Source organism: Conger conger, chromosome 1 (assembly GCF_963514075.1).
Source record: "Conger conger chromosome 1, fConCon1.1, whole genome shotgun sequence".
NCBI classification, from domain to species: Eukaryota; Metazoa; Chordata; class Actinopteri; order Anguilliformes; family Congridae; genus Conger; species Conger conger.
In genome coordinates, this window is record NC_083760.1 from 83560598 (window position 1) to 83587245 (window position 26648).

General features: G+C 45.5%; 3 protein-coding genes across 4 annotated transcripts in view; 1 reads left to right on the plus strand and 2 right to left on the minus strand.

The window, feature by feature from the left end:
- The window catches only part of arhgap33 (Rho GTPase activating protein 33), a 63028-nt gene extending 60672 nt beyond the window's left edge, over nucleotides 1-2356 (plus strand). The window contains exon 26 of the mRNA XM_061262052.1: nucleotides 10-2356. Within this exon, the coding sequence (XP_061118036.1) occupies nucleotides 10-2355 (2346 nt within the window). The 3' untranslated portion in view covers nucleotide 2356. The remainder of the gene's footprint in view (nucleotides 1-9) is intronic.
- Nucleotides 1-26648, minus strand: part of LOC133132825 (CD276 antigen-like) — a 137311-nt gene that overhangs the window by 86014 nt on the left and 24649 nt on the right. The window lies entirely within an intron of this gene.
- On the minus strand, nucleotides 7456-16664 carry upk1a (uroplakin 1a). The gene is made up of 8 exons (XM_061228877.1): nucleotides 16563-16664; nucleotides 15407-15503; nucleotides 14198-14398; nucleotides 13361-13435; nucleotides 12678-12785; nucleotides 10698-10874; nucleotides 9166-9249; nucleotides 7456-8700 (listed from the first exon to the last, which is right to left on the minus strand). Exons 2-8 carry the CDS (start codon nucleotides 15470-15472, stop codon nucleotides 8656-8658), a joined length of 756 nt encoding a protein of 251 aa, XP_061084861.1. The 5' UTR covers nucleotides 15473-15503; nucleotides 16563-16664; the 3' UTR covers nucleotides 7456-8655.

Sequence of the window (26648 nt, forward strand, 5' to 3'; positions counted from 1 at the left end):
GTCCCGCAGGACACGGGCACGCTCTCCTCTGAAACCTCCGTGTCCGACTCGGGCGGGTCGCACTCGGAGGTGACGGGCAGCAGCTCCTCCGGGGACACGGGTTCGGCTCCGAGCCCCGTGTACAAGAACCAGGAGGAGCCTCCGAGCCCCCCGGCCGGGAAGCCCGCGGAGAGAGAGTCCCCGGCGCAGAGGAAGCCCCCGGCCTACTCGCGCCAGTTCTCCGCCCCCCACCTCCAGCAGAAGGGGGCGCCGCCGAGCAAGTCGCCCCCGCAGCCTCACCCCCAGCTGCTGCACTCCAAGTCCGAGTGCTCCCCCCTGGCCCAGGTGCGAGCCTTCCAGCCCGCGCGTCCCAAAGTGCCCCCCAAACCCCTGGAGCTGGCCCCGGCCGCGCGCGCCCCCCTCTCCCGCGCCGACAACTACATGCGCCGCTCGCTGGACGCCGCCCGCATCCGCCGCATCATCAGCCAATCGCAGGGCGGCTCGCCCAACCCGCCGCTGTCCCGGGCCTTCTCCGAGCGGCTGAGCGCCACCTCGGGCTACCGGGGAGGCAGGCCGCACCCCGCCCCGCAGCCCTCCCACATCCGGCCCGTGCCCGCCTCCTGCTCGGCGGACGACCAGGGGAAGGGGGAGAACTTCTACTACGAGATCTCGGGCCCCGAGCAGCCCCAGGCCCCGCCCAGCTACGCCTGGCACAGCTACCAGAACATGCGGCTGGAGGCCGAGGGGAACTACCGGCCGGGCCCCGGCGAGACGGGCCAGCGCCCGCTCTCCAGGGGCCACCCCCACCCCCACCCTCTCCACCCGGCGGCCATGATCCCCCGCGCCCCTCAGCTCTGGTCCTCCGAGGCCACGCGGGCCTGGGCGGCGGCCCACTCGCACTCGCACTCCTTCTCCCACTCCCACTCCCACTCCCACCCGCACCGCCACGCCGCCTCCTCGGTGCGGCTGCCCCGGGGGGAGATGCACCCGGCTGTGATGGGCAGCGCCCCGAACCCCTCCGCCCTGCCCCTCTCCGTCCACAAGCCCCAGCAGCGGGGCGCCTCCCACCGCTCCCCGTCTGCCGACCTGGCCTCCTCCCAGCTGCACCCCTACTTTGAGAACGGCAAGGTCTGCTACCGCTACTTCGAGGCGTCCCGGCTTGCAGAGGACCAGGCGCACGCCCTGCGGCCCTCCGGCCATCCGCTCCACCCCCACCACAAACCCTCCTCTTCCTCTCCCCCTCCTCCGCCGCCCCCCAAACAGCCCGCGCCCTCCCGGCCCCAGGACCGGCCGGAGCCCGTCTACGTCAACTTCCCCTTCACCAGCCCCCCTGCCGCCGCCAAGGCCTGGCTGACCACCGACCTGGACGGGCACGCCCAGCCCCCGTCCCAGCCCCCGGCCCCACCCCCGGAGCCGCCCCCCGAGGCACGGCTGCCCTCGCCCCTCCTGGACGAGGGGGAGAGGCCGCCGGCGCCCGAATCCGCCGGGTACGACAGCCCGCCCTGCGCCGCCGCCAAAGACGCGCTGGTCGCCGCGGCAACGTCGCCGCCGCCCCCCGCGATGGCGGGAGCTCTGGCGCACTACCGCAGCCGGTCTGACCCGCAGAGCTCCAGCGGGGCGGAGCCCGGCCTGACGGGGAAGGAGATCGCCTCCCTGCTGATCGAGAAGCTGGCGGAGGACGAGGGGGACGACGGACCGTGCGCGGTCACCTCCTCCTCCACCTCCTCCTCCCCTCCCCTGGAGCACCCACCCAACCCGTACCCCAGCCAGCACCAGCCCGCCTACAACGTGTACACCCCCGGGCCGTCCCGCAGCCGCCTGGAGGTCGGCCAGGCCGGGAGCTTCCACCGGCCGGACCCCCTCCGCCGCTCCTCCTCCTCCGGTGGCCAGTACCGGCAGGCCTTCGACGTCATGCCGTCCGGCGACCAGGTCCTCAAGTTCTACCGCCCCCAAGACTTCGCCCCCGGCTTCCTGGGGGAGAACCCCAACCCCTACCCCAGCAGGCCCCTGTACCAGGACCCGGCATACCCCAACCGCAGCCCCCAGGACCCCCACCCTAACTTCTCCCCCCCGCCCCCCTTGGACGCCCCCCGCGGCCCCTCGGCGGCGCTCTCCCACGTGATGCTGGGGACCCCGCGGGGGTACGGGGGTCACGCGGGCGGCTTCCAGATGGCCCCTCCCCCCCAGTACAGCCAGTACCAGTTCCAGTCTGTCCCCGTGCTGTCCCAGTACCCCAACACTCCCCGCAGGGAGGGGACAGACCCCTCCCTGCGCCCGCCCCCCCTCCAGAACCAGAGGGGCCTGACCCGACAGGGCAGCCTGCCGGGGCCCAACTGGACTATCCACACCGAGGGACAGACCCGCAGCTACTGCTGAGGGGCAGCGGGGTCTGTGGGCACAGCCTGAACCCCGGGGATTGACAGGAGGATGGGGCGAATGGGGCAGGCATGTGAAAGAGGGAGGAGGAAGAACAGATGTGTGTGTGCCAGGGATGGGACTGTGAAGAACCTGCGATTGGACCAGGGGAGAAAGTTGCAAATCCTTAACCCCGCCCCCTCTAATACACACACCAGTGCCCCAACTTTCCAACCTTAATACTGGAACTATGGACTGAGGACGGTATACAGAGACAATAAAGGATCAACGCAAGGAACCGAAAAGTGGCTTAGATTTGAAAACATTCCAGAGCAGATACTTGTGCTTGTCGAGAGCGAGAGAGCGAGAGAGTGACAGAGAGATGAATAGCTGCTATACTTTTTTGATTGAGTATCACAGGTATTCTGCGCTGTAGGATATCTGTACTTGATTCTAGCCTTTGTTTCACCAGTTTGGTCCGTCTTGTGCAAGACAGAAAGATGTACTTTAACAAGCATTTCTTCATTTAAAAACCAGAAAAGCTGCTGAAAGTTTTAATGGACTGGGAAGCTTCTTTGTCTTTTTATCATTTCTGAATTCAATGAAATGCAGAAAAATGTGACATTGTGTTTGTTTTTATCTTCATTACTTTTACATTTTTATTTATTTTGTTTTTATTGTAGTTTTTTTTGTTTTTTTTTGAAAGGCAATGTTTTGAGTTTTTGTTTTTCTTTTGACAGTGTTATTGAGTGTGTGTCTGCGTGTTTGTGTGTGTGTCTAACAAATGTTTGTCTGCAAAAAAAAACGAGAAGCACATTTTACAAAAAAAAAAGGAAATGAGTAACGGAAGAATAACCGTAAACACTGCCTTGTGTTAAAGGGATAACGTTTTTTGACGGTACTTTGTCCTCTCCTGTCCGACTGGCATCAAAGCCAGCTGGAATCATCAGCCTGTGAGAGTGTGGTGGGGTGAACTGCACGTACGTCTTAATCAAACCCATCTTATCCTCGAAGGATGTTAGTTTTTTTTTTTTCTTATTTGTAATAATTCTAACATGCTTTATCCAAAGCAATGTACTGTACATATTACCTTAGAACCACTTGTGCTGTTCCCTTCCTTTGCTCTTCTATTCTGCGGGAGCCATTTTGTGGTTTGAGGGCCAAGCTATACAGGTACTGTGATGATAAAACGTATGCCCACTTTTTGGGAATGACCTTTCACCCGAGTCACCACGACCCTTCCCATTGTGCTCCCCATGAGATAACTGCAGCTGTGATGTTCTGTGACAGCAGTGTTAATGAGGACTGCAGTGTTAATGAGGACTGCAGTGTTAATGAGGACTGCAGTGTTTGAGAGGACTGCAGTGTTTGAGAGGACTGCAGTGTTTGAGAGGACTGCAGTGTTTGAGAGGACTGCAGTGTTGAGAGGACTGCAGTGTTAATAAGGGTTGCAGTATTTATAAGGACTGCAGTGTTAATGAGGACTGCAGTGTTAATGAGGACTGCAGTGTTAATGAGGACTGCAGTGTTTATGAGGACTGCAGTGTTTATGAGGACTGCAGTGTTTATGAGGACTGCAGTGTTTATGAGGACTGCAGTGTTTATGAGGACTGCAGTGTTTATGAGGACTGCAGTGTTAATGAGGACTGCAGTGTTAATGAGGACTGCAGTGTTAATGAGGACTGCAGTGTTTGAGAGGACTGCAGTGTTTGAGAGGACTGCAGTGTTTGAGAGGACTGCAGTGTTTGAGGACAGTGTTACCTGGGTGGCTGGTCGTAGGCACAGCGGCCGTATCTGCCCCTGTGTGAGTGTGGCGTTTCCTCCACTGCAAGGCAAAGTGCAAGCGGTACTAGTGCTGTGCAGCAGGGGGTGTACTAAGACCCTGTTTTTGGGCAGAAGGCATAAATCTGACATGTGGGAGTGTTTAAGCAAGCAGGTTTGCACAGATACAGTTTCAGTATGTGTTTGTGTATGTATGCGAGTGTGTGTGTGTGTGTGTGTGTGTGTGTGTGTTTTTGTATGTGCACCCGAGTGTATGTATGCGCGTGTGTGTGTGTGTGTGTGTGTGTGTGTGTGTGTGTGTGTGTGTGTGCCTTTGTGTGTCTGAGTGCAAGTGTGTTTTAGGTACTGGGCATTTCTGTGGATTTAGTTACAGATCTACTTGCCACAGGGAAATGGCTAGCACAGAACTGAAACAGCAGTTATGTACAGGTGCACAATGCCATGCACTGCCCAAAGTCATAATGAACCAACGCTGTGTGTTGTTTGAAATCTAGATCAGTGCTCAGACCATCTCACATGGGTAGGTTTTCAACAGAATTTGCTATCGCACAAACTCTTTCAATGTCCCCGGCTTAGCTGTGCCAGAATTAACTTGATTTGCATGCACCGTTCTCCATACTCAGTTCTGAGAAATAATAATAATAATATTAATTAGTTACTTACTTACAGTTGATTAGACTAAGCAGGGGGCAGTCCCTGCTGGAGCAATGCAGGGTTAAGGGCCTTGCTCAAGGGCCCAACAGCTGCATGGATTTTATTGTAGCTACACCGGGACTTGAACCACCAACCTTCCGGGTCCCAGTCATGTACCATGTGCCTTAGCCACTAGGCTACAGGCTACGGAACCATGCACAACTGCATTGGGAGGAGTAGGATTGATTTGACCGTTGCACCACTGAGCCTTTATGTTGTTGCTGTGCCACCCTGGTGTGTCATACAATACCGGTTGGATTGGGGACAAACAAAGAACTCAAACCGAGCTGTGAACATCTCCAAACACTGGCGCCCATTTTGTTTATTAAGGGTGTGCATGTTACTTTGATGGCACTGTGTGTGATGGGGACCCAATGCCTTCATCTGCTGTCCTAAAATGGCTCCTGGGAGAACATTGCACAACTTCATGATGATGATTTTCATTCCCTACTAAAAATTCCCCTTTCATGTGAAGTTGTGCAAGGATGCATGGAACACTTGTGTGTTTTAGTCTTTTGTGAATGTGTGTGTGTGTGTGTGTGTGTGTGTGTGTGTTCATGAGTGTGTGCATTTGTGTGTGCATGCATGCACGTGTGTGTATGTGGGTGTGTTTGTGTGTGTGTGCCTGTGATTCCATCTCTCTCCCTTGTTACTCCATATCTATGCAGTCGATAAACACATTGAAATGTTCCTTAAAGTCAGAAACTCTCCTTTAAAATGGCTATACTACCTACGTGTGCATAAGAGTTTGTGTGTAACTTGAACTTTCAGACCAGTTCTCCCATTTGGCCTTATAGCACTTTGCAAAGGCAGTACATCTTATTTTGTAATATTTCCCATGTGTGAATAAAAAGCTGGAAGTTGCATCAAAGATGAAACTGTGTTTTTGTTTGAGCTGTTTTTAATCACCTGCTGTGATCATGTAGGTCATAGGGCACCTTTCCTGTGTATGTGTGTGTGTGTTTGTGTGCACATGCAGTTGTGTGTTTCAAACTTTTCAGAAGCAAAATTGGGTTGTGAATTTGTAATGGATTTCTTTACATTTCAGCAGCATTTTAGTTATATTTTTAGTTTTTTCAGGTTTTCTTTTGGCAAAAGGTCACTATATATGAGCCTAACTATGTGAGCCTTCTTTTTTCATTGTTAAATTAATATTTCAGTTACTTGGCAGCAGTTCATTCCCATTTATATTAAGCCATTTATGGAAAATGTATTGTGTCTGTGTGTGTGGATGTGTACAAAAGTGGAATGGTGCTATATATCTTGTAATCTTTACAATACAAATACCTTTCTTCTCCAAAGGCGAAAGCAGATGTTCCAGCCTGCACCAAGTGCCACCAATGTGCTCTTTCCCTCGTAAAACCCACAGGGGGGGGGGGCAGGGGCAGGGGCAGGCAGAGGGGTACGCTGGTGAAACATGATGACGTAGACACTCACCCGGGAGCGCACTCTGCTCGTCCAGGGGAACAGCGGGACCGTAAACATCTCCCACGCCAAGCGCCGTCTTACACCCGACTCATCAGCTTTCTGTTTACAGCCATCTTACCCCGACTCATCAGCGTTCTGTTTACAGCCATCTTACACCCGACTCATCAGCTTTCTCTTCACGCTCTCTCTGGCTGACCGCTCGTGTGTGTGTGTCTGGGTTTGTGTGCGCTTGTGTGTGTGTGTGTGTGTGTGTGTGTTCAAATGTGTTTGAATGCATGCGTGTGGGTGTGTGTGTGTGTGTGTGTGTGTGTGTGTGTGTGTGTGTGTGTGTGTGTGTGTGTGTGTGATCTTGCCGTTTATTAGACATATTTCTCTCTTTTTAAGATTTGGCAAAATAATTTCTGCGTACAGGTATTCCAGGCTCTTCAAAATCAAGGGTATTAGAATGTGAACGGCTGTGTTTGTTCCAGAAAACCTGTTCCTTTAAAAAAACTTTTTAAAAAACTGAAAAAACCTGAAAGTGAAATTCCAGATTGGAGCGATGAAATGAATGGGGAAAAAGGACGGATTCAGGAACACCCAGTTTCACACACTGGTGGACGCTGCTCCCATTTCCCACATGGGGTGCACCCTGTGCAGACACTGACTCCAGCTGTAATTTGAGGTTGAGGCGCTTCATTCATACTGCTGGCCGTTCGTCCGGTTTGGCTGGTCTGCTGGGGGAACACGCCCTTAATATGGTATTGCAGAAACCGTGTTGACCCTGATGCCAAGGCACTCCCAGCACATGAAAAGGGGTGAAATGACACGTATCTGGGTTGATCCTGGGCTGTGCTACGCTGACAGGGGTGTGACCCTCGACATGTTCTGCTTTGCTTTTCCGTCGTTAAAATGTTGCTTGCTCTGAGAAGCCACAGACCCAACCCTTTAAGGTCACCGATCTGAAATACCTGTTCCGTGAAGAGAATTCTGCTGCTGAGGCCGCAAAACCACTGGCAACTGAAACCAATGGACTTCTGGAACACAGCTAGAATTGAGAAAGAAGCATTCCAAAAAAACCTACTATTCAAAGGGCTAATTAATGCAGTTTGTTCCAGTACCCAGTTGTTTCAGCATTACTGGATTGTGATGTGACAATTCCCATGCACACCAGTCCGATTTTTATAAGCTCAAGAAAAAACCGTGTATTATGGAATGAGATGACGATATGAACAGGGGAACAATGTAAATGATTACGTTTAATGAGGATTACATCCATACAAATCCAAAAACACGTTCTGCGGGGATGCATGTTCATACTCATTTCATTCGATTATACAATTCATATGAGTATGACTACCATGATAACGGCAAGAAAAATGAATGATTCAAGCTGTTGTTCAACGTTGATACTGCATACAAGGCCACAAAAATATTCTTGTTTAGGACCAACAAAACCATCAGGCAGGCAATGCTCAGTCTGTTCAATACTAGCCTGGTCTAATTGTGAATACAATTCATGATCACTCAATTTTACATTCATTATATAAATTTGTATACTGTACAACACAATGCCAATCCAAATAAGTTTTTTGGGGTTTCGAATGCACCCCGTTTATCAAAATGAATTTCATTTTCAACTTTGAAATGTTGGAAAACATGCACCTCATCTCTTTAAAATAAATAAATGGTGGTTCGTGTTGTTTCTGAATTTCAATAATGAATCAATGTGCAGTTTACAGAGAAAAGGTAGTGAAGCAGAAATAAGTCACTGAGATGTAGTTTCTTTTTTAAATGTAAACTGAAAATTCTCCTCTACTAAAATTCAATACAATACTCAAATATAAAATTATTTTCTAGCTACTGTTCAAGAATATCAACACAGGCTTTTATTGCTTTATTCTTTGTTTGGAAATGATGGGCATAGTCTATGCTGTTGCATCTGCGTTTCTCTGACCTCTGCTGTACAGATCCGTAGTGATTGCTTGATGAATTCTTTTGGCTTTTTGGTCACACTTTACAGTAAGGATACATGATTTGGCATTAATGTAGTTGTTAACATGAATGTATTGATGTAGAAATTAATTAATGTACAGCTAATGTAATGATTAGCCCAATGTATTAGTTAAATCACTAGCAAACCATAGGATATAAATGTATAATTAAACCATTAACCAATACATTTTTTTAAATTCCGATATGAATTGGCATTAACTGATGTAGTTGTTAACATGAATTAATGATTAGAAATACATAAGCAAAGCTGTACAGATTAGAACTAGTTAACGACTACATGAATGGCAGTTCACGTAACCTTATTGTAAAGTGTTGGCTGTTTTCCTGCTTGCAGCGCTTGGGAGGAGCCGCAGAATTCAGGCACCTCAGGCAGGAGCAAGACTCGATCTGGAGGGCGGGTTGGCGGGAGGGAGGTGGAGGTTCTCAGAGCTTGATGTAATATATCATGGCGACCACTAGGTGGAAAAACTGAGCGAAAGAGAGGTAAATGGTAAATGGTTGGCATTTGGTTGCTTCTCATTCACCCATTCACACACCAACGGCGATTGGCTGCCATGCAAGGCGCCGACCAGCTCATCAGGAGCATTTAGGGGTTAGGTGTCTTGCTCAGGGACACTTTGACGCGGCCCGGGCGGGGGAACGAACCAGCAACCCTCCGACTGCCAGACGACTGCTCTTACTGCCTGAGCCATGTCACCTCACAGAGGTGGCAGAGGTGGCGTGTTAGGTCTGTGTCGGAATCACAACCGCATGAATGGGTAAGTGACTCAACATGACCTAGACTTCTGATTTCAGAAATCTATTCAGCCGGGGCCCGCTCAGTCTGTCAGGTCAAGCTCATGGTGCGTTTCCCCGCTCCATCTGGAGAAGCCAGACCGGGCTGTCACAGCTCTCGTCGTACCGACACATAAATAAATACACCCAGAAACTCACCACAAACATGAGGACGGCGAATCCATACCAGCCGACGGCCCAGGTGTAAAGGCTTAACTTGGACTGGATATGCTGGAAGCAGCCCTGTAAGTACAGTGAGGTAGTGCCCCTCTTAGCTACAGGCTACAGTCAAACAGGCAAAGTGCTGACACAGTGGACCGACATCACAGATGGTGCAAACTGCTGGGAGACCTGTGCCTGACTGGATCACATTTTAAAAGGAAAATTAATTTGGAGATGATTCAAGATTTCAAATAAATACGTTTTCTTTTGAAAAATCACTCAATGTCTAATCACTAAAGCAATTTTTGATGATGTTAAATAAAAGGCTGGCAACTGATTTATTCTGAGCCGTTTATTCTGCTTGTACCCCCGGCTGTGGCTGTACCTACTTGTAACTGATCACCACATTATGTGCAGGCATACCCTATCCACATTTAATAACGGGACGTAATATGTTAGCTAGCCATACGGCAATGATCATATAATCTGCAGTGTTTTATTCTTAATTGCTTTTCCTCCCAATTTGGAATGTCAAATCACATTCACCAGTGCATGTGATGCCGGCCACTGCTTCTTGTCAGTAGTTTAGTTCAGTTCACACAGACGTGAGTTGGAGGAAGACGAGATGCGTTTTTGTATCTATGCATCAGTCACTCATTTTACATTACATTTGACATTTTAGTCATTTGGCAGACGCTTTTAATCCAAAGCGACTTACAAGTGCATAGTTAAAGCATAACATCCATAACTAGTAAAATACACATGAAGCACTGTTCTAAATGAAAATACAGTCATTGTAAGTGCAATTTTATTTTATTTTTTACTTTTTTTTCACTCAACAAAAAATGTATTTCTTTCGAGCATAATTCTTCAAGGAATTAAGTCAAAAAGCATGGAATGAAGCATGTTTTTTAATGTACTGTATGGTGGAATAAGAAATGTGCAGCCCATGGTAAATGGTTGGCATTTATATAGCACCTTTATCCAATTGATGCTTCTCATTCAGCCATTCATACACACACTCACACACCAACAGCGATTGGCTGTCATGTGTAAGGGGTGAGAAATTGCCTGAGTCCGAGGTGGGATTTGAACCCCAGCCTCTCACTCGTCCAAATATTTGTTGAATAAACGCGTTACCAGTCAGCTAAAGACAAACTTGCCCCTAGCCAAGTGCAACAACTTTCTTTTTTAATTTGAGGGTTACGTCATCAGGGAGTGTTGTCGAGGTAACCTGCTACAAGCCTTCACTTTCACTGCACTTCACCATGTTTACTAGTGAACTAGCTGAGCTAACCATGCTACACATGCGAGGCACCAAACAGCTCGTCAGGAGCATTTAGGGGTTAGGTGTCTTGATCAAGGACACGTCGACACACCCAGGGCGGGGATCAAACCGGCAACCCTCCGACTGCCAGACGACCGCTCTTACCGTCTGAGACATTGTCATCCCATGCATCACAGGGGATTAGAAGGGGGCCTGCAGTGTGAGTTCAGAACTTTCCGGAAAGAGTTCTTTGTCTGCTCACCTTGGTGAAGATGCTGCTGCTGTGGCCAATTCTGCAGGCCTCCAGGTTCGCCACCTCAAAGTTGCTGTTCCTCCTGCAGCAGCTGAGGGGCCACTGGTTCACGGGGCCAAATTTGTCACTGAAGGTGGAGGTGTATTCAATCCAGTCCAGAGGACCGTCTGCTCCACAGCACTGCACCTGAGGAAGAAGAGGAGGAGGAGGACCATGGAGCTTCAGAGTAACGTGTGAGATTGAAGGCAGAGTATTGGACAGGTATAGGGTTAGGGTATAGGACAGGGCTTCCTATCCCTGGTCCTGGAGGGACTCAAGGCCTGCTGCTTGTTTATTTTCACCTAAAGATCAATAACCAGTTCAGACCCAGGTACCTAAATGAGGAGAATTAATTGTGTACTTAAGTGCTGAGGAACAAGGAGAAGCAGCAACCCTGATGTTGGATCTAAAACAGAGCCACATCTGTGGGGGTGGCCATTCTTATCCACAAAGAGGACCAAACACCTGTGGCTTTCCAAAAGTTCTGAGATTTGGTGTTGGGCTGGTAGAAAGATCGGACACCACACTCCATGTCCAGAGGGCTCGTTTCATATCAAGGTGTCCTAGAGCATCTGGTAAACGTTTCTAACGTAACTGATTCTGTCTGACTCCATCGCTCTCTGTGGGTTTGTATACATTGCACTGCACATGTACAAAATGAGCTACAACACTCTGGGACAGTGACGTATAACAGAAAAAAGGCACCTGAATGCAAGGAAATCCGATCTCCCCTCCACATAGGTCGCACCCAGAGAATAATAACTGAAAAGGAACTGAGTACCACATGTGACCGAGGTTAACTGACATCCTGGAGCTACAGATGCCTCACCATGCCTCACCATGCCTCTTTAAACTGTGTACTATTTCCCCCTCATTTGGACTTCCCACTTTTCCAGCTAGCATTTTTTTTTGTAACCTGGCCGACCCATTTCAGTTGTTATTTTGGAATTCTTCTCATATTTCTGTGATATCTGTGCCATTATGCTGTGCCGGCCAGCGCAGGACGGCCTTCCCCCCTCTGCAGCCGGGTTCTTCCTGAGATCTCCTCCCCACTGTGTTTGAGGGTTTTCCGCCATACTGGGGAGGACGTTTTTTTCCCATATCTGCTTGCTATTTTGGAGGTTCAGGTATGGTGTTTGTCCTTCTGCTACTCTGTCTTCGTGGCAGTCTTCTTTATATAAAACGAACAGAATTTAATTGAATTGTTTCATAGTCAGATCTATGTTAAATAATCATGACAGTAAAAACAGCTTTAGTTACTTAATTATTCCAGTCTTCGATATCATTTGACCTTTTTGCCGAAGCAATGAATGGTAGCCTTAGATAAGACTATCCTTTAGCTAAAAAGTCAACATTAGGTAAAAAGTTAACACCCAAACATTCATAGCGGGGGAATAAAAAGATAATTAAAACACACCTTGGCTAGTTTTCCCTGCTGGAACGCATCCTATCCCACCTCTTTCCCACAGTCAATGCCTGAAGGAACCGGTTTGGCCACAGCCAGGCTGTTTGTGTTGGTATACCGTGACATATGGGGCGTAGTGAATAGGACATGTCATGTCAGACAGCGACTGTGTGCTGCAGTAGCTGCTTTCAATTGAACGGGCATGGACGTGTGTGAGGTGGGAGTGGGTGCAGGGTTTAGCTGTAAAAACATGCATTGTGTTCGATGTGTCTTTTCTGTTATAGGAACCTGTTTCAGTGCAAGTCACCACAGAAAGAAAGCATAATGGGAGAGTTGAAACTTCATGAATCCAAATGAGGGTGGAGCCACCATAACATATTCCTGACCAACCAGTGTGGTTTTTCTGTGGAACACAAACATTTTTGATTGGTCCACATTCTGTGGGGTTCATGTAACCTCACCCTCCCATCATGCTGGTTGTGTGTGTGGGTAACACCTGCCAGAGGTCAGAGGTACGAGGTACATTTTTAAACCTACTGACTTACATCTTCCATGACCCTGTTCCATGTTTTCGTGATCCGTGCCCCGGATTCGCTGTCTTCTGCATAGTATTTCAGCATCTGTTTCTTCACCAGATTACTGTTGCCCACCAGCTGGGGAAGAACAGCGTCAAAATAAAACCGAAAAAAAAGAGTAAAGGGTAACATTTCAATGACCTGGTGTGACCTCAAACCAAAAATATTTACAAAGTCTAAAATTAATTGAACAGTAGTGGGCATATGAGAAAAGTGAGCGGAACTACAGTATTTCATCAGTTCATTTGAATGAATGGCTGTATTCTGATGCAGAGTTTTAATGAGTTCAAACAAGTTGATTGCTGTTGTTTCACTCATTATGGGGATTTGAAATTGTCACTGTCTTCGCCCATTACGATCTGGGCCCTCGCCGCTAGTTCAAATAAAAAACATAGCAAGATCCAACAGGTTCACTGTTCACTGTGTAATGTCAGTGAAATCCAGGTGAGTGCACGAAAGTCAAAGGTATTGCTATAGACTACCTAGAAAGCCTGTTTCATTTCCATGGACTCTAAAGCATTACACTTGTGAACATTTGTGACCAGGTGCAATGCAGTTTCAGTGGCCAATCAGAATCTCTGAAAATGTACGTTAGTATGCTGAGTCATCCTTCTGGTTAGTCCGCAGATCTGTGCGTGAAAATGCTCACTTACAAAGTCTCTGTGAGTCGCGGCAGTGATGCACGATGCGCACTCGAAAACGTAGATGATCACCATCAAGATCAGGTACTTCAGAAAAGGAACAGAGACAAAACGGAAACAAGAAACAAAGTGTAAAATTCTGCCATTTCTGGCAAAAAACATTTTGCCATCCCCATTCCCATCAAGCATTTCTCTAAAATCTCATAAACACCAGAGATAAATATTCTACAATTAATGTTTCCTTAATTGGGAATTAATTAACGTTGCTGCTGGGACATTCTACGGGGACAAGGATTAGTTTATGCTGTGAATTGTGTGTGTTTAGGTTATCTGGCCTCATCCTAAAGAAATAATAAGTCATTAAAGGTACAATAGGTGATTTTGGACTTCTAACGGTCAAGAGAGGAATTGCAGCAACAAACACGCTCAAACCAAAACACTGTTTATCCCTCCCCCTTCTTAGAACAAATTTAAACCAATGAGCTTGAATTATCGTACAGCTATGCAATGTTTTGATACAGAGTGCCGGCCCGTCAACTGCATATTTTGAAACCAGAATTTCAGGACTATAAACACAGGCAGAGGGCGAGTCAACATGTCAGTGAGCCTTTTTCAATGATGGGAAGGAATTTACAATGGTCTTGCAAAAATGTTTTAACTCAAAAATCTTACCTATTGTACCTTTATTTTAGAATGTTTTAAACGATTAGCATGCAGTAGGCTACACATATGCAGATACACTGCTGCAGCACTACGATTAAACTGAGTGATGCGTGAGCGTTTTTTCTCCTCACAATGAAACCACATTTCTTCAAATCGGTCGGATTGCCCCGAACTATGGACGCTCACCACCATCATCCAGCCGCGGCTTTTCCTGAGGGCGGCGAAAATGCCGAAGACGGCCACGCAGAAGAAGGAGAAGCCCGTGAATATGGCGATCCAGCCCCCGGCGAAGATGTCGTCCTTCCCCGACACGTCAGCGATCGGGTACAGGCCGTGCGGGTCCACCACCTGCCATATGGACACGGCCATGAGAGCCAGACCGCACATCTGCAGAGGAGAGAAAGCGGGGGTAAGCGGGGAAGGCGGAAGGCGTGAGAGGGGGCTGAAGACACGGACGAAAGACGTTTTGGAAAACGGGAGACGGCGAAACACACTGTTGGGAGACAGACAAATTTGTGTATTGGACCACTTCACATATGATATGACCGCTATCAGTTTCAAGGTTCCCCCTCTGGGGATTTTCCACTGGACTCCAGGGGGGAGCGGGGCAAGGCCTCACAACCATTAAGGATTTGAATGGCCCAATCCGAGGTGCTCGGGATAGGCGCAATTCCTTACAACCAATCAGAGGTTACACTTGGATTTGTAGACATATTTGAATATATGCAAATGTAATCCTTTAAAACATCCCAAACACCATTGCTCTTAGGAACATTTTCCTCATTGTAATAAACTTTCCTGTTTTCTAATGACGAACATCGGATCTGCTTCTTCCTGTGACAATGGTCATCTTACTGGTTCCTGGTAAAACTTTGTTTTACTAACAACACCCTCACTGAGCACTACATTAGGAACACCTGTACACATACTTATTCATGCGATTATCCAATCAGCCAATTGTGTGGCAGCAGTGCCATGCATGAAATCATGCATATATGGGTTAGGAGCTTCAGTTGATGTTCACGTCCACCATCAGAATGGGGGGGAAATGTTGATCTAAGTTACTTTGACTGTCGATCTCCTGGGATTTTCAAGCACGACAGTCTCTGCAGAGAATGGTGCGAAAAATGAGCATCCAGTGAGCAGAAATGCCTTGTTAATGAGAGAGGTCTCAGGAGAATGGTCAGATTTGGCCAGACTGGGCAAAGCTGACAGGAAATACGCAAATAACCATGCATTACGCATCAAGCCTCTAAGTGAAGTCTAATAAATACCTAATAAAGTGCTCACTGAGTATATATTAAAATATACTCATGGTGTCCTAATGATGTTATATAAGGCTGAAAAATTATAAACATGAATTTTGAAACAACATGAATCAGCTACGAATCTTACAGCAGTGAACACGCATCCAAAGATCACGAGGCACCTCAGCACTCCAGTGCCTGATGCGTCTGCCATGGTCCTCGGTAGGTCAGGCCAAGAACTGCAACTATTGATAAATAAAGATATTTTTTTCAAAATCAGTTTCATTGTAGCGGAGCGCAGGGATGGTTTAAACATCGGGTTAGTTGAAACACCATCAATTTGACGAATAAGGGATGAGTTGTGGTAATATGATCACTACTGTCCAGACCTATGTTCCTCTTATAGCCATGCTATGTAATGGCAGCCTGGTTTTGGGATGGTTGTGAATACGTGTTGGAACAAAAAGTGTAAGAATAATCTCCGGTCCCTACTCAAAAAATTTTGAACAAGCTAGATGCGATAATCGATCCAATGGAACACCTGTTTACTGTCTGTGGACAAAACATTGACTGGCCAAACCAGTTCTGTTTAAGCATGCTACAGCGGACTAATGTGTTGCGGCACGTTTTCTGGGGAGTGTGCGCTAACGGTATAGGTCTACCAACCCAACACCGACTATAGACGGGGAGCCCATCCTTCCGAGATTCCTCCCGAGTTCCTCCCGAGATTTCCTCCCGGCTTTTTTTTATAAGCACGTGTCTTTACCGATTAAGACATATCTAGGTCTCATGTCCAAAATAAATTTACGTCAACTTTGTAAAAAAATCTCTGCTTCCTGACATTTTTTGAAAATCTGTCCACTGTAATAGGCTACATCCATCAACTCTCACAATCGTGCTATAGACTAGTAGCTATAGCCTACTTGGGTACTTTGGTTTCAGTTTTGATGTAATAGAATAAATCTGAATAAATAAATATAAATAGCTACCCGTGGTTCGTCTTCCTCGCATGGCACCCAATAGCGGTTCGATTCGAGGTTCGATTTGCTTTCTAGAAGTAGTCTAGTAGCCGTTATGACGCAAAACTGTTAACGATGTCATGACGTGACATAAAAAGTATGTTATGTCAGTAACGTACTTTTATAATTTGCCAATGTTACGATATGTAGCCTATATATGCAAAATATACCATTCACATCCGCCATAACATTGACTTAATCAAACACGTTGAGTAGACTATATTCTATAAAGGTAGTCACGTCGGTTACAGCAATAAAACAATGATTTCAGTGTTGTAGACATACCCGAAATAAGAAGGCGCGGGGTTCTATTTCAGCGCTGGAAACGCAGGCACCTGTTCCACGCGCAGTGCTCGCTGCAAAGTATAAACGTGCACCTGCTCCAGGTAAAGTTATGGCTGAACACACATGACGTCACTTGGGCTGGTCCACGGCACGGAATGCCAAGTTTTTTTTTGTCTCGAACGCAGAGGTTCAGTGACGAACTGTGATTGATATTTACATTAAATCTCAGTGATTTATTATAATTGCGTGTTGGTTCGTTGGCGGTTTCTTGTAGCCTAGTTTAGCAGACAGTAATAAGTCATGCGTTGCAGTAGTTTGTTGTTGGGCAATGCACCCTAAATCGAGATTATATTATAAAAGCAGGCCTATTAACAAAATCCCGCAGGCGTAATACCTAACGCGCAGCCATAGCCATCATCCATGCTTTAAAGGAACAATATTGCAGTGTAATATTTGAGTTTCATATACTGATTACATGATGAATTGGAGTTAGTTGTGACGATGTACTTCTCAATAACGATTCTCCGAAGTGTGATTCGCAAAGTTTGTGAGAGAGAAAGAGAGACAGTTCACCTAACAATTAGCGGTTTCCTCAACAATTTTAAAGTGGAAACAATGCTACCACCTGCTGGACTGTTTTGACCTTCTCGTTTGTCCGGGAGAAGCATATATATACACCGTTTTATTCAGTTCTGTGCAAGAGAACATTTCACTCTGTCCTGAAGTCATGGACTGCTGCAGCCCTGCTCGTCTCCATGCTTCGGCACAGATACAGATTCACCTCCCTCCCCTTTGAATCCATCCATGTTGACTCTAGATTACCTGCTAGTTTAATACCTGAACTGTTACCATCTTAACCAACAGGCCAGTGGAGCATGGGGTTCCTCTCAAGATTTCTTCCTCCCATCGGGGAGTTTTTTCGCCACTGTCTGAGGGTTTTTCTCCTACGAGGGAGTTGTTTGCCCCATATGCTATTTGGGGGCTAAGGGCTGATATTGTACATTTTTCTTCCCTTCAGTTGCTGTGTAAAGTGTCTTTATCTAGTCCTGGCGATTCATTTTTTGAACTCTTTGAACATAAAATATTTAAGTTTATCTGGAATGGGAAACACTGGCGGCACGGATGGTGCAGTGGGTAGCACTGCCGCCTCACAGCAAGGAGGTCCTGGGTTGGAATCCCAGTCGGCCAGGGCCTCTCTGTGTGGAGTTTGCATGTTCTCCCCTTGTTTGCGTGGGTTTCCTCCCACAGTCCAAAGACATGCAGGTTAGGCTGATTGGAGAGTCTAAATTGCCCATGGGTATGAGTGTGTGAGTGAATGGTGTGTGTGCCCTGCGATGGACTGGCGACCTGTCCAGGGTGTATTCCTGCCTTTCGCCCAATGTATGCTGGGATAGGCTCCAGCCCCCCTGAGACCCTGTTCAGGATAAGCGGGTTAAGATAATGAATGGATGGATGGATAGATGGATTGGGAAACCAGATAAAATCAAATGAACATACCAATATAATACATATGACTGTGGAGGGGTACAATTATTGAACATAAAGTATTACATTCTTTTTTGATATTGTCACTAATTGGGAAACTGTGCTCAAATCCTCACTGGTTTAGTAGTAGGTAACTTGGACAGGCTCATCCCTTGTTTAAGGGTGGCCTTCTGGCATATTTACAGCTCAATTATGTCCACTTCAAATGGTTTAGAAAAAAATGCATTTCGATTTGTCTATATTTCTCAGTGAATCCATACAAAACTGGTTACAATTCCAGTATCACCCACCAGAAGAAGGTGACCAAATAGCTCAGCAGATTATATGGTCCAAGTCAAGTATAGTAATAGGATATTTATGAAACAATGGTTTGAGAATATAATTATCTTTCTAAATTATATTTTAACTGAAGAAGGTAAACTTATGTCATATGAACAAACTACTACAGGTTGGTGCAGAGTTATAATCAGTTACTTGCATCCCGACCACAGAATTGGAAAAGGGAACTGGTTAAGGTGTCTAGGAAACGAATGGGTCTGCAGACCCTGTATACAAAATCACAAATGGACAAAAACTAGCAATATTAATATATTCTATTTTTATTTAAAAAGTAAAGGCACTTTTGACATACAATATTACATTCAATTACATTATTGGCATTTGGCAGATGCTCTTATCCAGAGTACAGCGCTTTGGATAAAGGTGCTATATAAATGCCTAAATTATTCGGAGCAGCAGTGTTTTTTTTTTTTCATACACACACTCACACACACCGATGGCGATTAATTGACCCATTCATACACATACTGACACACCGACGGCGATTGGCTGCCATGCAAGGCACCGACCAGCTCGTCAGGAGCATTTTGGGGGTTAGGTGTCTTGCTCAGGGACACTTTGACATAGCCCAGGCAGGGAATCGAACCGGCAATCCTCCGACTGCCAGACGACCGCTCTTACTGCCTGAGCCATGTCGCCCCCAGTGGAAGACATTGTCCTTTTACATTACATTACATTACATTACATGGCATTTAGCAGACGCTCTTATCCAGAGCGACGTACAACAAAGTGCAAATTAAACACAAGAACAATCGCAAAGAGGACCTGAGAGGACAGTATAGTTCCGAGTCCTAGTGTAAACATGCAGAAAATCAGAACCCTTTAAGCGTACAATCAACTGTCAAACTAGCATACCACAATTGCAGCTAGAATACAAAAACAACAATACCTATACAAGTAACAATATCTATACAATATCAATACAATCTATACATAAGTGCCATCCTCATAGAAACAATGAAGCTCATGCGTATTCAGTCTGTTCTGTCTGTTATTTTCAGCTCCATGAAGTTGGCAAATGTTGCTGGCCACAATTGGAGACTTCCGGTTCGCATTTATCAAAATAAAAGTTTGGTGAATAAAATTATTTATGAACTGTAATTTTGTCCATTTTCATTGTTAAATTAATACAGTTGGATATAATTGTGATGTATTTGCGGATAATATAAATGTGGCATAAATGTGGCATGGAATAAGGGCTAAGCATATGGAAAATGGAATGGTCTATACATACAGTAGCAGCATTCCAATTTCCATGCCACACTGCCGGGTTTAGCACACATCGCACTGAGATGCTCAAAATTGCACCACTTATGACTAATCTGAATGACATCCATCCATCCATCCATCCATCCATTATCTTAACCCACTTATCCTGAACAGGGTCGCAGGGGGGCTGGAGCCTATCCCAGCATACATTGGGCGAAAGGCAGGAATACACCCTGGACAGGTCGCCAGTCCATCGCAGGGCACACACACCATTCACTCACACACTCATACCTATGGGCAATTTAGACTCTCCAATCAGCCTAACGTGCATGTCTTTGGACTGTGAGCTTTCTTCTTCCTCTGCAACCGGTTCTGTTCAAACGGGACCGTCAACTTTCCCAGGTCCATGCGACAGGCTGTTTTTGTACCGGAAGACAACAATGGCTAAGCAAGCCAGTGCCACTAATGATATAGCTAATAGTGGTACAAGCAGAAACAGTCTGTTCCTGGGTTCCACTGGCGTCCCACAGCAATCTGCGGAGGACAAAGGAACATTGTGAGATAAAACTTCTTTAAGCATCCTGCTTCCAGTTCCCTTGTGATCTTTATTCTTTTAAATACGTCTTTCCTTCTTCAATCTGAACACGAAAAAAAAGCATGTTTGAGGGTTTTTACTGGAACAAATCCATTGAGCAGTACCAATTTACACGTCTGAACACAATGTGATAAAAAGACCAGCTTTATCAATAACTTTTTTATTAAATAAAATAAATAAATTTGGCACCAAACTTGGGGTTAAGCATATCCAATGGCCATCCCAATTTGGAATTCTCAAGTTGCAGCTGCATTCATGCTGCAAACCTCACTGCTGTTTCAAGACAGCATACACATCCAAGATTCTCCTCCGAAAGTCGCCAGCTGCTTCTTTGCACACCGCTAACAGTTAAGCTAGCATAGAGATGAGTCGAACGGAATACCTTTCTCATGCACCATTATGCAGCAAAGCTCTGGAGCTCTGGAATTCTCCCACAAAACATTAGAATAAACTCAGTCGGCAAATAAAATAAAAAACAGCTGAAAACTTTTTAATTTCGGCTTTTAATAAATTTTTTATTCATTTGATTATTATTTTTTATTATACTTATTTTTACCTATTATTTATTGACTCTTTCAAACTATTTTATTTACTATCCTATTTTATTTGTTTTACTTATTTTACTTCTTACTTATTGACTCTTTTATACTATTTTATTTGTGTTTTCATTTCAATATACATTGTTTTCTTTTTCTATTTTATTCTCCCTGTTTTTATGTTTTCATTCTGACATCATATTTGAAAAAATTTTTATATCAAGAAAAAGAAAGAAAGAAATGTTAAAATGGTTTGCCATACACATTGGCTTTATTTTGAGCTGTGCGCAACATCAGGCTGCCAAGTCAGGCTTCAACGCTCCCTCCATAGGATTTTAACGGCTTGATGCCGTGTTGAGTGTTTTGACGCTGATCATGTGAAAGCAGCTTAAGTGTTAGCACGTACTTTGTAAAAAGGGGTATTCAATGGTTACAATGGTTTCAAACATTCTTGTTTTATTCAAGTGCATCTAGACTGACAGAAGTCTGTGCGTTAAAAAACAATGCATACTTGAAGTGAGATTCATATGAAAGCAAAGTGAAAAGTGAAAAGTTTGAAAAAAATGAATTGGATTTGCAGAAATTTACCAAAATGTGATGAACTATGTACAAATCAGAGAATTCATGTTTCTCATGTATGTCTCTCTGAATTCCTTTACAAATCTCAATTTACTTTAACGAAACAGTTCGGCAGCAAAACGTTTTGGCAGCGAACTCCATAAGCAGCGTGCATCCTCATTTTAAGTCCTGCCTGCACATTTCACATTAGACAAATAGACTCCCAGGCCCCTTTAAAAATTCCCCCGAAAGATCTGTTGCACTCTTGTATACGTCATATCGCAGAAGTTAGTACTGCTCCAACTCCCGCTTCAGTCTTTAAAGCATTAATGTTCATTCGTGGCTGCCTGGGGTACATTACCTTTTTCTGGCTCCGATGTGGGGAATTCTGAAACGACATGACATGTGTCAGTTAACAAGATGTGGCTAGATGCAATTGTATTATTGTATTATAGATGCAGGTAACAAGAGATTCTGCATACAGTGCAGTCTGTAAGTATTTGGAGAGTGGTACAATTTCTGTTCTTCTGACTCTGTACTCCAGCACATTGGAATTGAAATGAAACGATGAAGATCAGGTCAAAGTGCAGACTGCCACATTTAAGGGTATTTACATACCCATTTAGTGATCCATGTCAGAATTACATTCCTTTTTATACATAATTTCCGAAATTTTGGGGACCAAATGTAATTGGACAGTTGGCTTCTCAGCGGTTTCTGATTAGTCCGATGTATTCAGTCGCTTCCATAGCATAGGTATAAGTACCCACATTTCAGTATCAAGTCTTGATCAAGTCTTGATTCTAGGCTTTTGATAGCTAGCTACACTGATAGCCCTTATACCCGCACAAAGGAAGCGGTTTAAAATAGCTGACTAATCAGAAGCAGCGGAGACACCAACTGTCCAGTTACTTTTAGTTCCATAAAATGGGGGTAAGTATAGGGCTGTGATTCCTTCACGCATCACCTGATATGGATGTCAATATCCTCAAATTAAATAGGACAGAGTGCACTTTAACCTCAGATTTATTGTTTTAAATCCAATGTGCTGGAGTACAGAGCCAAAAGACCAGAATTTGTACCAACTGTCGAAATACATATGAACTGCACTGTAAATGTCCTGTAGTTGCTCCACAGCAGGGGTGCACAACAAGAGCCAATCCGTCTCAGTACTTTGTGCCAACTCCTGGTCTTAATTATTTAATTGATTCACTCATCTGTACGAGTACCGGCTACAGCTGCAGACTGCAATGTATCCTAATGATTTTACTGTGCTCAAGTACAGGCTTGAACCAGGGTAATTTATAATAACCTGTCAGCAAATTAAAAACAAGGCAATTGGTTGGGACAAAAAGCATTACGCAGACTCAGGACCGGAGTTGTGTACCCCTGCTCTAATGGAATACTGCTGTATGGGGCACATTACCTATTTCCTTTGGCTCTGACTCCAGCTCTGACTCCAACATGGGGCATTCTGTAATCAAATTACAAGTGCTCAGAACATACACTTGCATTTCATATTCAACAGATATTAAGCTAACCGATATTACACTGCAAATACAGTGCCTGATCCTTGTGATAATTACAGCAATGTTAGTCGATGTGCGAGGCATTCCTGCTCACCTTCTCCAGTCTTTCTTTCAGACCTGAGGGCCCGTTCTGGTGTTTCAAAAATGAAGGTGAGACCTGCCACTGAATCGTTGGTCACCATGAAAACATGTTGTTTTTTCTTGCAGATGTGGTACCATGTTCCAGAAGGCGGTGTGTAGATCCCACACTCTGGAATGGCATTCCCCAAGGTGTCTCTGCTCCACACTGGGCCGTTGTCACTAAGTGGTTGCCAGACTGCGGTTACATTTTCGCAGGAAACGTCCAAGCACTCCTCGCAACTTATTGCTACAAACAAAGAGAAGCAACACAAATTGAGAGATTGTCATGATCTGCGTTTTCAGTTATAAGTTCCCAGCATTTTCGCTTTTTGTTTCCCTCTGGGTGTTCATGGAGTAAAAAAAATGGACTTCCAACCATCCATCCATTTTTCTATACTGCTTGTTCCTGGCCAGACTAGTCAGGGGGCTGGAGCTAACCCTCTTGCTGTGAGGCGACAGTATCCAACAGCAAGAATTTTCTTTAAATAAGACAATTTGCATTATCCGAATGTGTCTGCACACGCATAGCTGCAGTTTATCTAATATTACACAATTATATTATCATATGTCTGACGACAAAATAAAATTGGCATATTAAAAACAAAGCTGTTATGAAGCAAAACTCACTTTGTATGGGCCGAACGTGCTGTGGAATCCCAGCTTCCACAGAGTATGAACCCAGCAACAGGTGCCCTGCCAACAAACAGAGCTTATGAACAAAAAACACAAAACCGGTAGCCCATAGGCCTACACAATCAAGCAGGTCACGCACTCAATCAGTAGTCCATTTATTCAAAATAATTCCTTCCTTTTTTTTTTTCTTTTTTTTAAACAAACAAACAAATAAACAAACAACAAAGCAAAAGTGACCAAACTTAACTATCCAAACACTGCTTACCTAGCCAACTAAAAATACCGACACACAAAGTAAATCACAAAGACAACAAATAAGGTTCACAGGGAGGTAGGGAGGGATGGGGAGAGGTGCTGCTTGAAGAGGTGCGTCTTCAGTTTGCGCTTGAAGGTGGGGAGAGATTCTACAGTTCTGACCTCAACGGCGAGTTCATTCCACCACCGTGGAGCCAGAACAGACAGTAGTCGTGAGCGTGAGGTGGAGGTTGGGAGAGGGGGAGGTGCCAAGCGGCCTGTGGAGGCTGAACGAAGAGGTCTGGCAGGGGTATAGGGTCTGATGATTTTTTGGAGGTAAGCTGGGGAAGACCCCTTACCCATTATAAACAGTAGATGGCTTGAATGGCCAGTTCTAATTTTATTCTCCTACATCATGGCATTTCATTTTCCATTTTCCATTTTCTATTTTCCCCAGGAATGGGGGACATGGGTCCCTGGTCATAATCAAGAACATTATACAGTGAGCACCATAATTAATTGGACAGTGTCACCTTTTTTGTTATTTTGGTTCTGTAATCTAGCACTTTGAGTTGGAAAGGATACAATGACAATTAGGTTTAAGTGCAGACTCTCAGCTTAATTTCAGGGTGTTTTCATCCATATTGGCTGAACCGTTTAAAAATGACAGCACCATTTGTATATGGCCCCACTTTAAGATACTACAAGTATTTGCTGAACAGATGGGTTTCATTTTTTGAAAAACAATTCAAATTTTGTTTCTGATTTCCCCTCAATTTGGGAGCAAATTCATTCATTAATTCATTCATTCATTCATTCATTATCCTAACCCGCTTATCCTGAACAGGGTCGCAGGGGGGCTGGAGCCTATGCCAGCATACATTGGGCGAAAGGCTGGAATACACCCAGGACAGATCGCCAGTCCATCGCAGGGCACACACACCATTCACTCACACACTCATACCTATGGGCAATTTAGACTCTCCAATCAGCTCCCTTGTCTACATCGATGATGTGACTGCACACAGAAGTAGAACAATGAATTCTGAAGTTTACAGAATCTGCTCAGATAAAGCCAGGTTTTTGATGGCCTAAAAGGAGAAAATCCTTGACTGGCCGAGTCAATCACCAGATCTGAATCCAATTCAACATACACTTTACATGCTGAAGAGGCTACTACAGGCAAAAAGTCCCAGAAACAAGCAGGAACTGAATATGGCTGAAGTACAAGCCTGGCAGATCATCACCAGACCGGAAGATACCCAGCGGCTGGTAGCCTAATGTCCATCAATACTGTCCAATACTTTTATGCCCAAACATTGGGGGGGGGGGGGACTATGTATAAGAGATTCTATCATTTCTATCATCGCAAGGTGCACTTCTCTCCTTAATGCAGATGCATTTAAGGGTGGATCACGAAAATAAAGAGTGGAGACATTATATAGGTGGCTGATTATGTATTCCGTTGAATTTGCGAAAGTTCACTTCATTAATGAGGGTCGATTTAGTCAGAGAGGACTGTGAGCCGTCATTATCTCTGATAGTGGAAAAGCCATTATGAACATGCATGAAATAGTACTTACTCATTAGCAGTTGCAGCACAAAGGAAAGAAGTGTGGTTTCACTCATCATCTACCAGCAACCTGTAAACAAATGAAAAAGAATTACATTCAAAAAATAATATAGTTACCTGAAGCCATCTGACAGTCTGTGTACGATGTCTGACTCTCTTTTACACTAAATAAGGACTGGGAGTCGCATTTCTTTTCAGTATATAATTTCTATGTGAGAACCCATACCTCCTAAAACTAAAATCAGACTCTTGTGTCTCTGTATCACAATTTCAGTCAATTCACTCCTCTCTGTAACGTGCAGGGTAACACAGGGAGGCTGGAGGGAAGGTGCACAGCTGAGCCTGTAGTGTCCTGGTGTGCTTGCTCTGAACATGCTAACAACTGATCTACATGGCGTTTCCATACTCCCTGTGCTCCTACATTTACCCTGTACAACACCGGCCCCATTTGTGCCATTACGACACCTCGTGTCCACTTTCGATAGTCACGAACAAGGACAGGCTCCCCAACATCAATACGTCTAAATGGAGTGCTGTTGGCGGCATTGCTGCTCTAGGGAATCCTGTGATTGGTGCAGTCACACTGGGCTTAAGGAAGTCCAGCCAAGAACGCAGCTTTCGCTTCATGAACAGTATAGCGGGCGGTTCCTTCGTTGTGGCGTGGGGGGGTGTTGCAGTATGTTAACAGGAACATGTCAACTCAATGTCGTACAGGTGCGGTGCCTCTGTAAGATTTTAAGGGATGTTTTAAAGTCTGCACAAAATGCTTGGCCAGCCCATTGGTAGCAGGGTGGTACGGCGCTGAGCGGATGTGCTTAGCCCTGTTGGACTTCAGGAATGCAGAGAATTCTTCAGAACAGAATTTAGGTCCGTTGTCGCTGCTATAACGACTGAAAAGGCCCATCAGTACTTGGATGGTCTTGCTCGCTGTAGTGCTGTCCATAATATGCACTTCGGACCACTTTGAATGTGCATCCACAACCACCAAGTATGAATGTCCTTCAAATGGGCCCGCAAAGTCCACATGAATCCTTTCCCAAGGACCGGAAGGCCACATCCAAGGGTGTAAAGGAGCAAACGCTGGCTCTTTTTGAACCCGCTGGCAGGTAGGGCAGGATTTTTATTGGCATTTGCCAGATGCTCTTATCCAGAGCGACATACAGTTGATTAGACTAAGCAGGAGACAATCCTCCCCTGGTGCAATGCAGGGATAAGGACCTTGCTCAAGGGCCCAACGGCTGTGCGGATCTTATTGTGGCTACAACGGGATTAGAA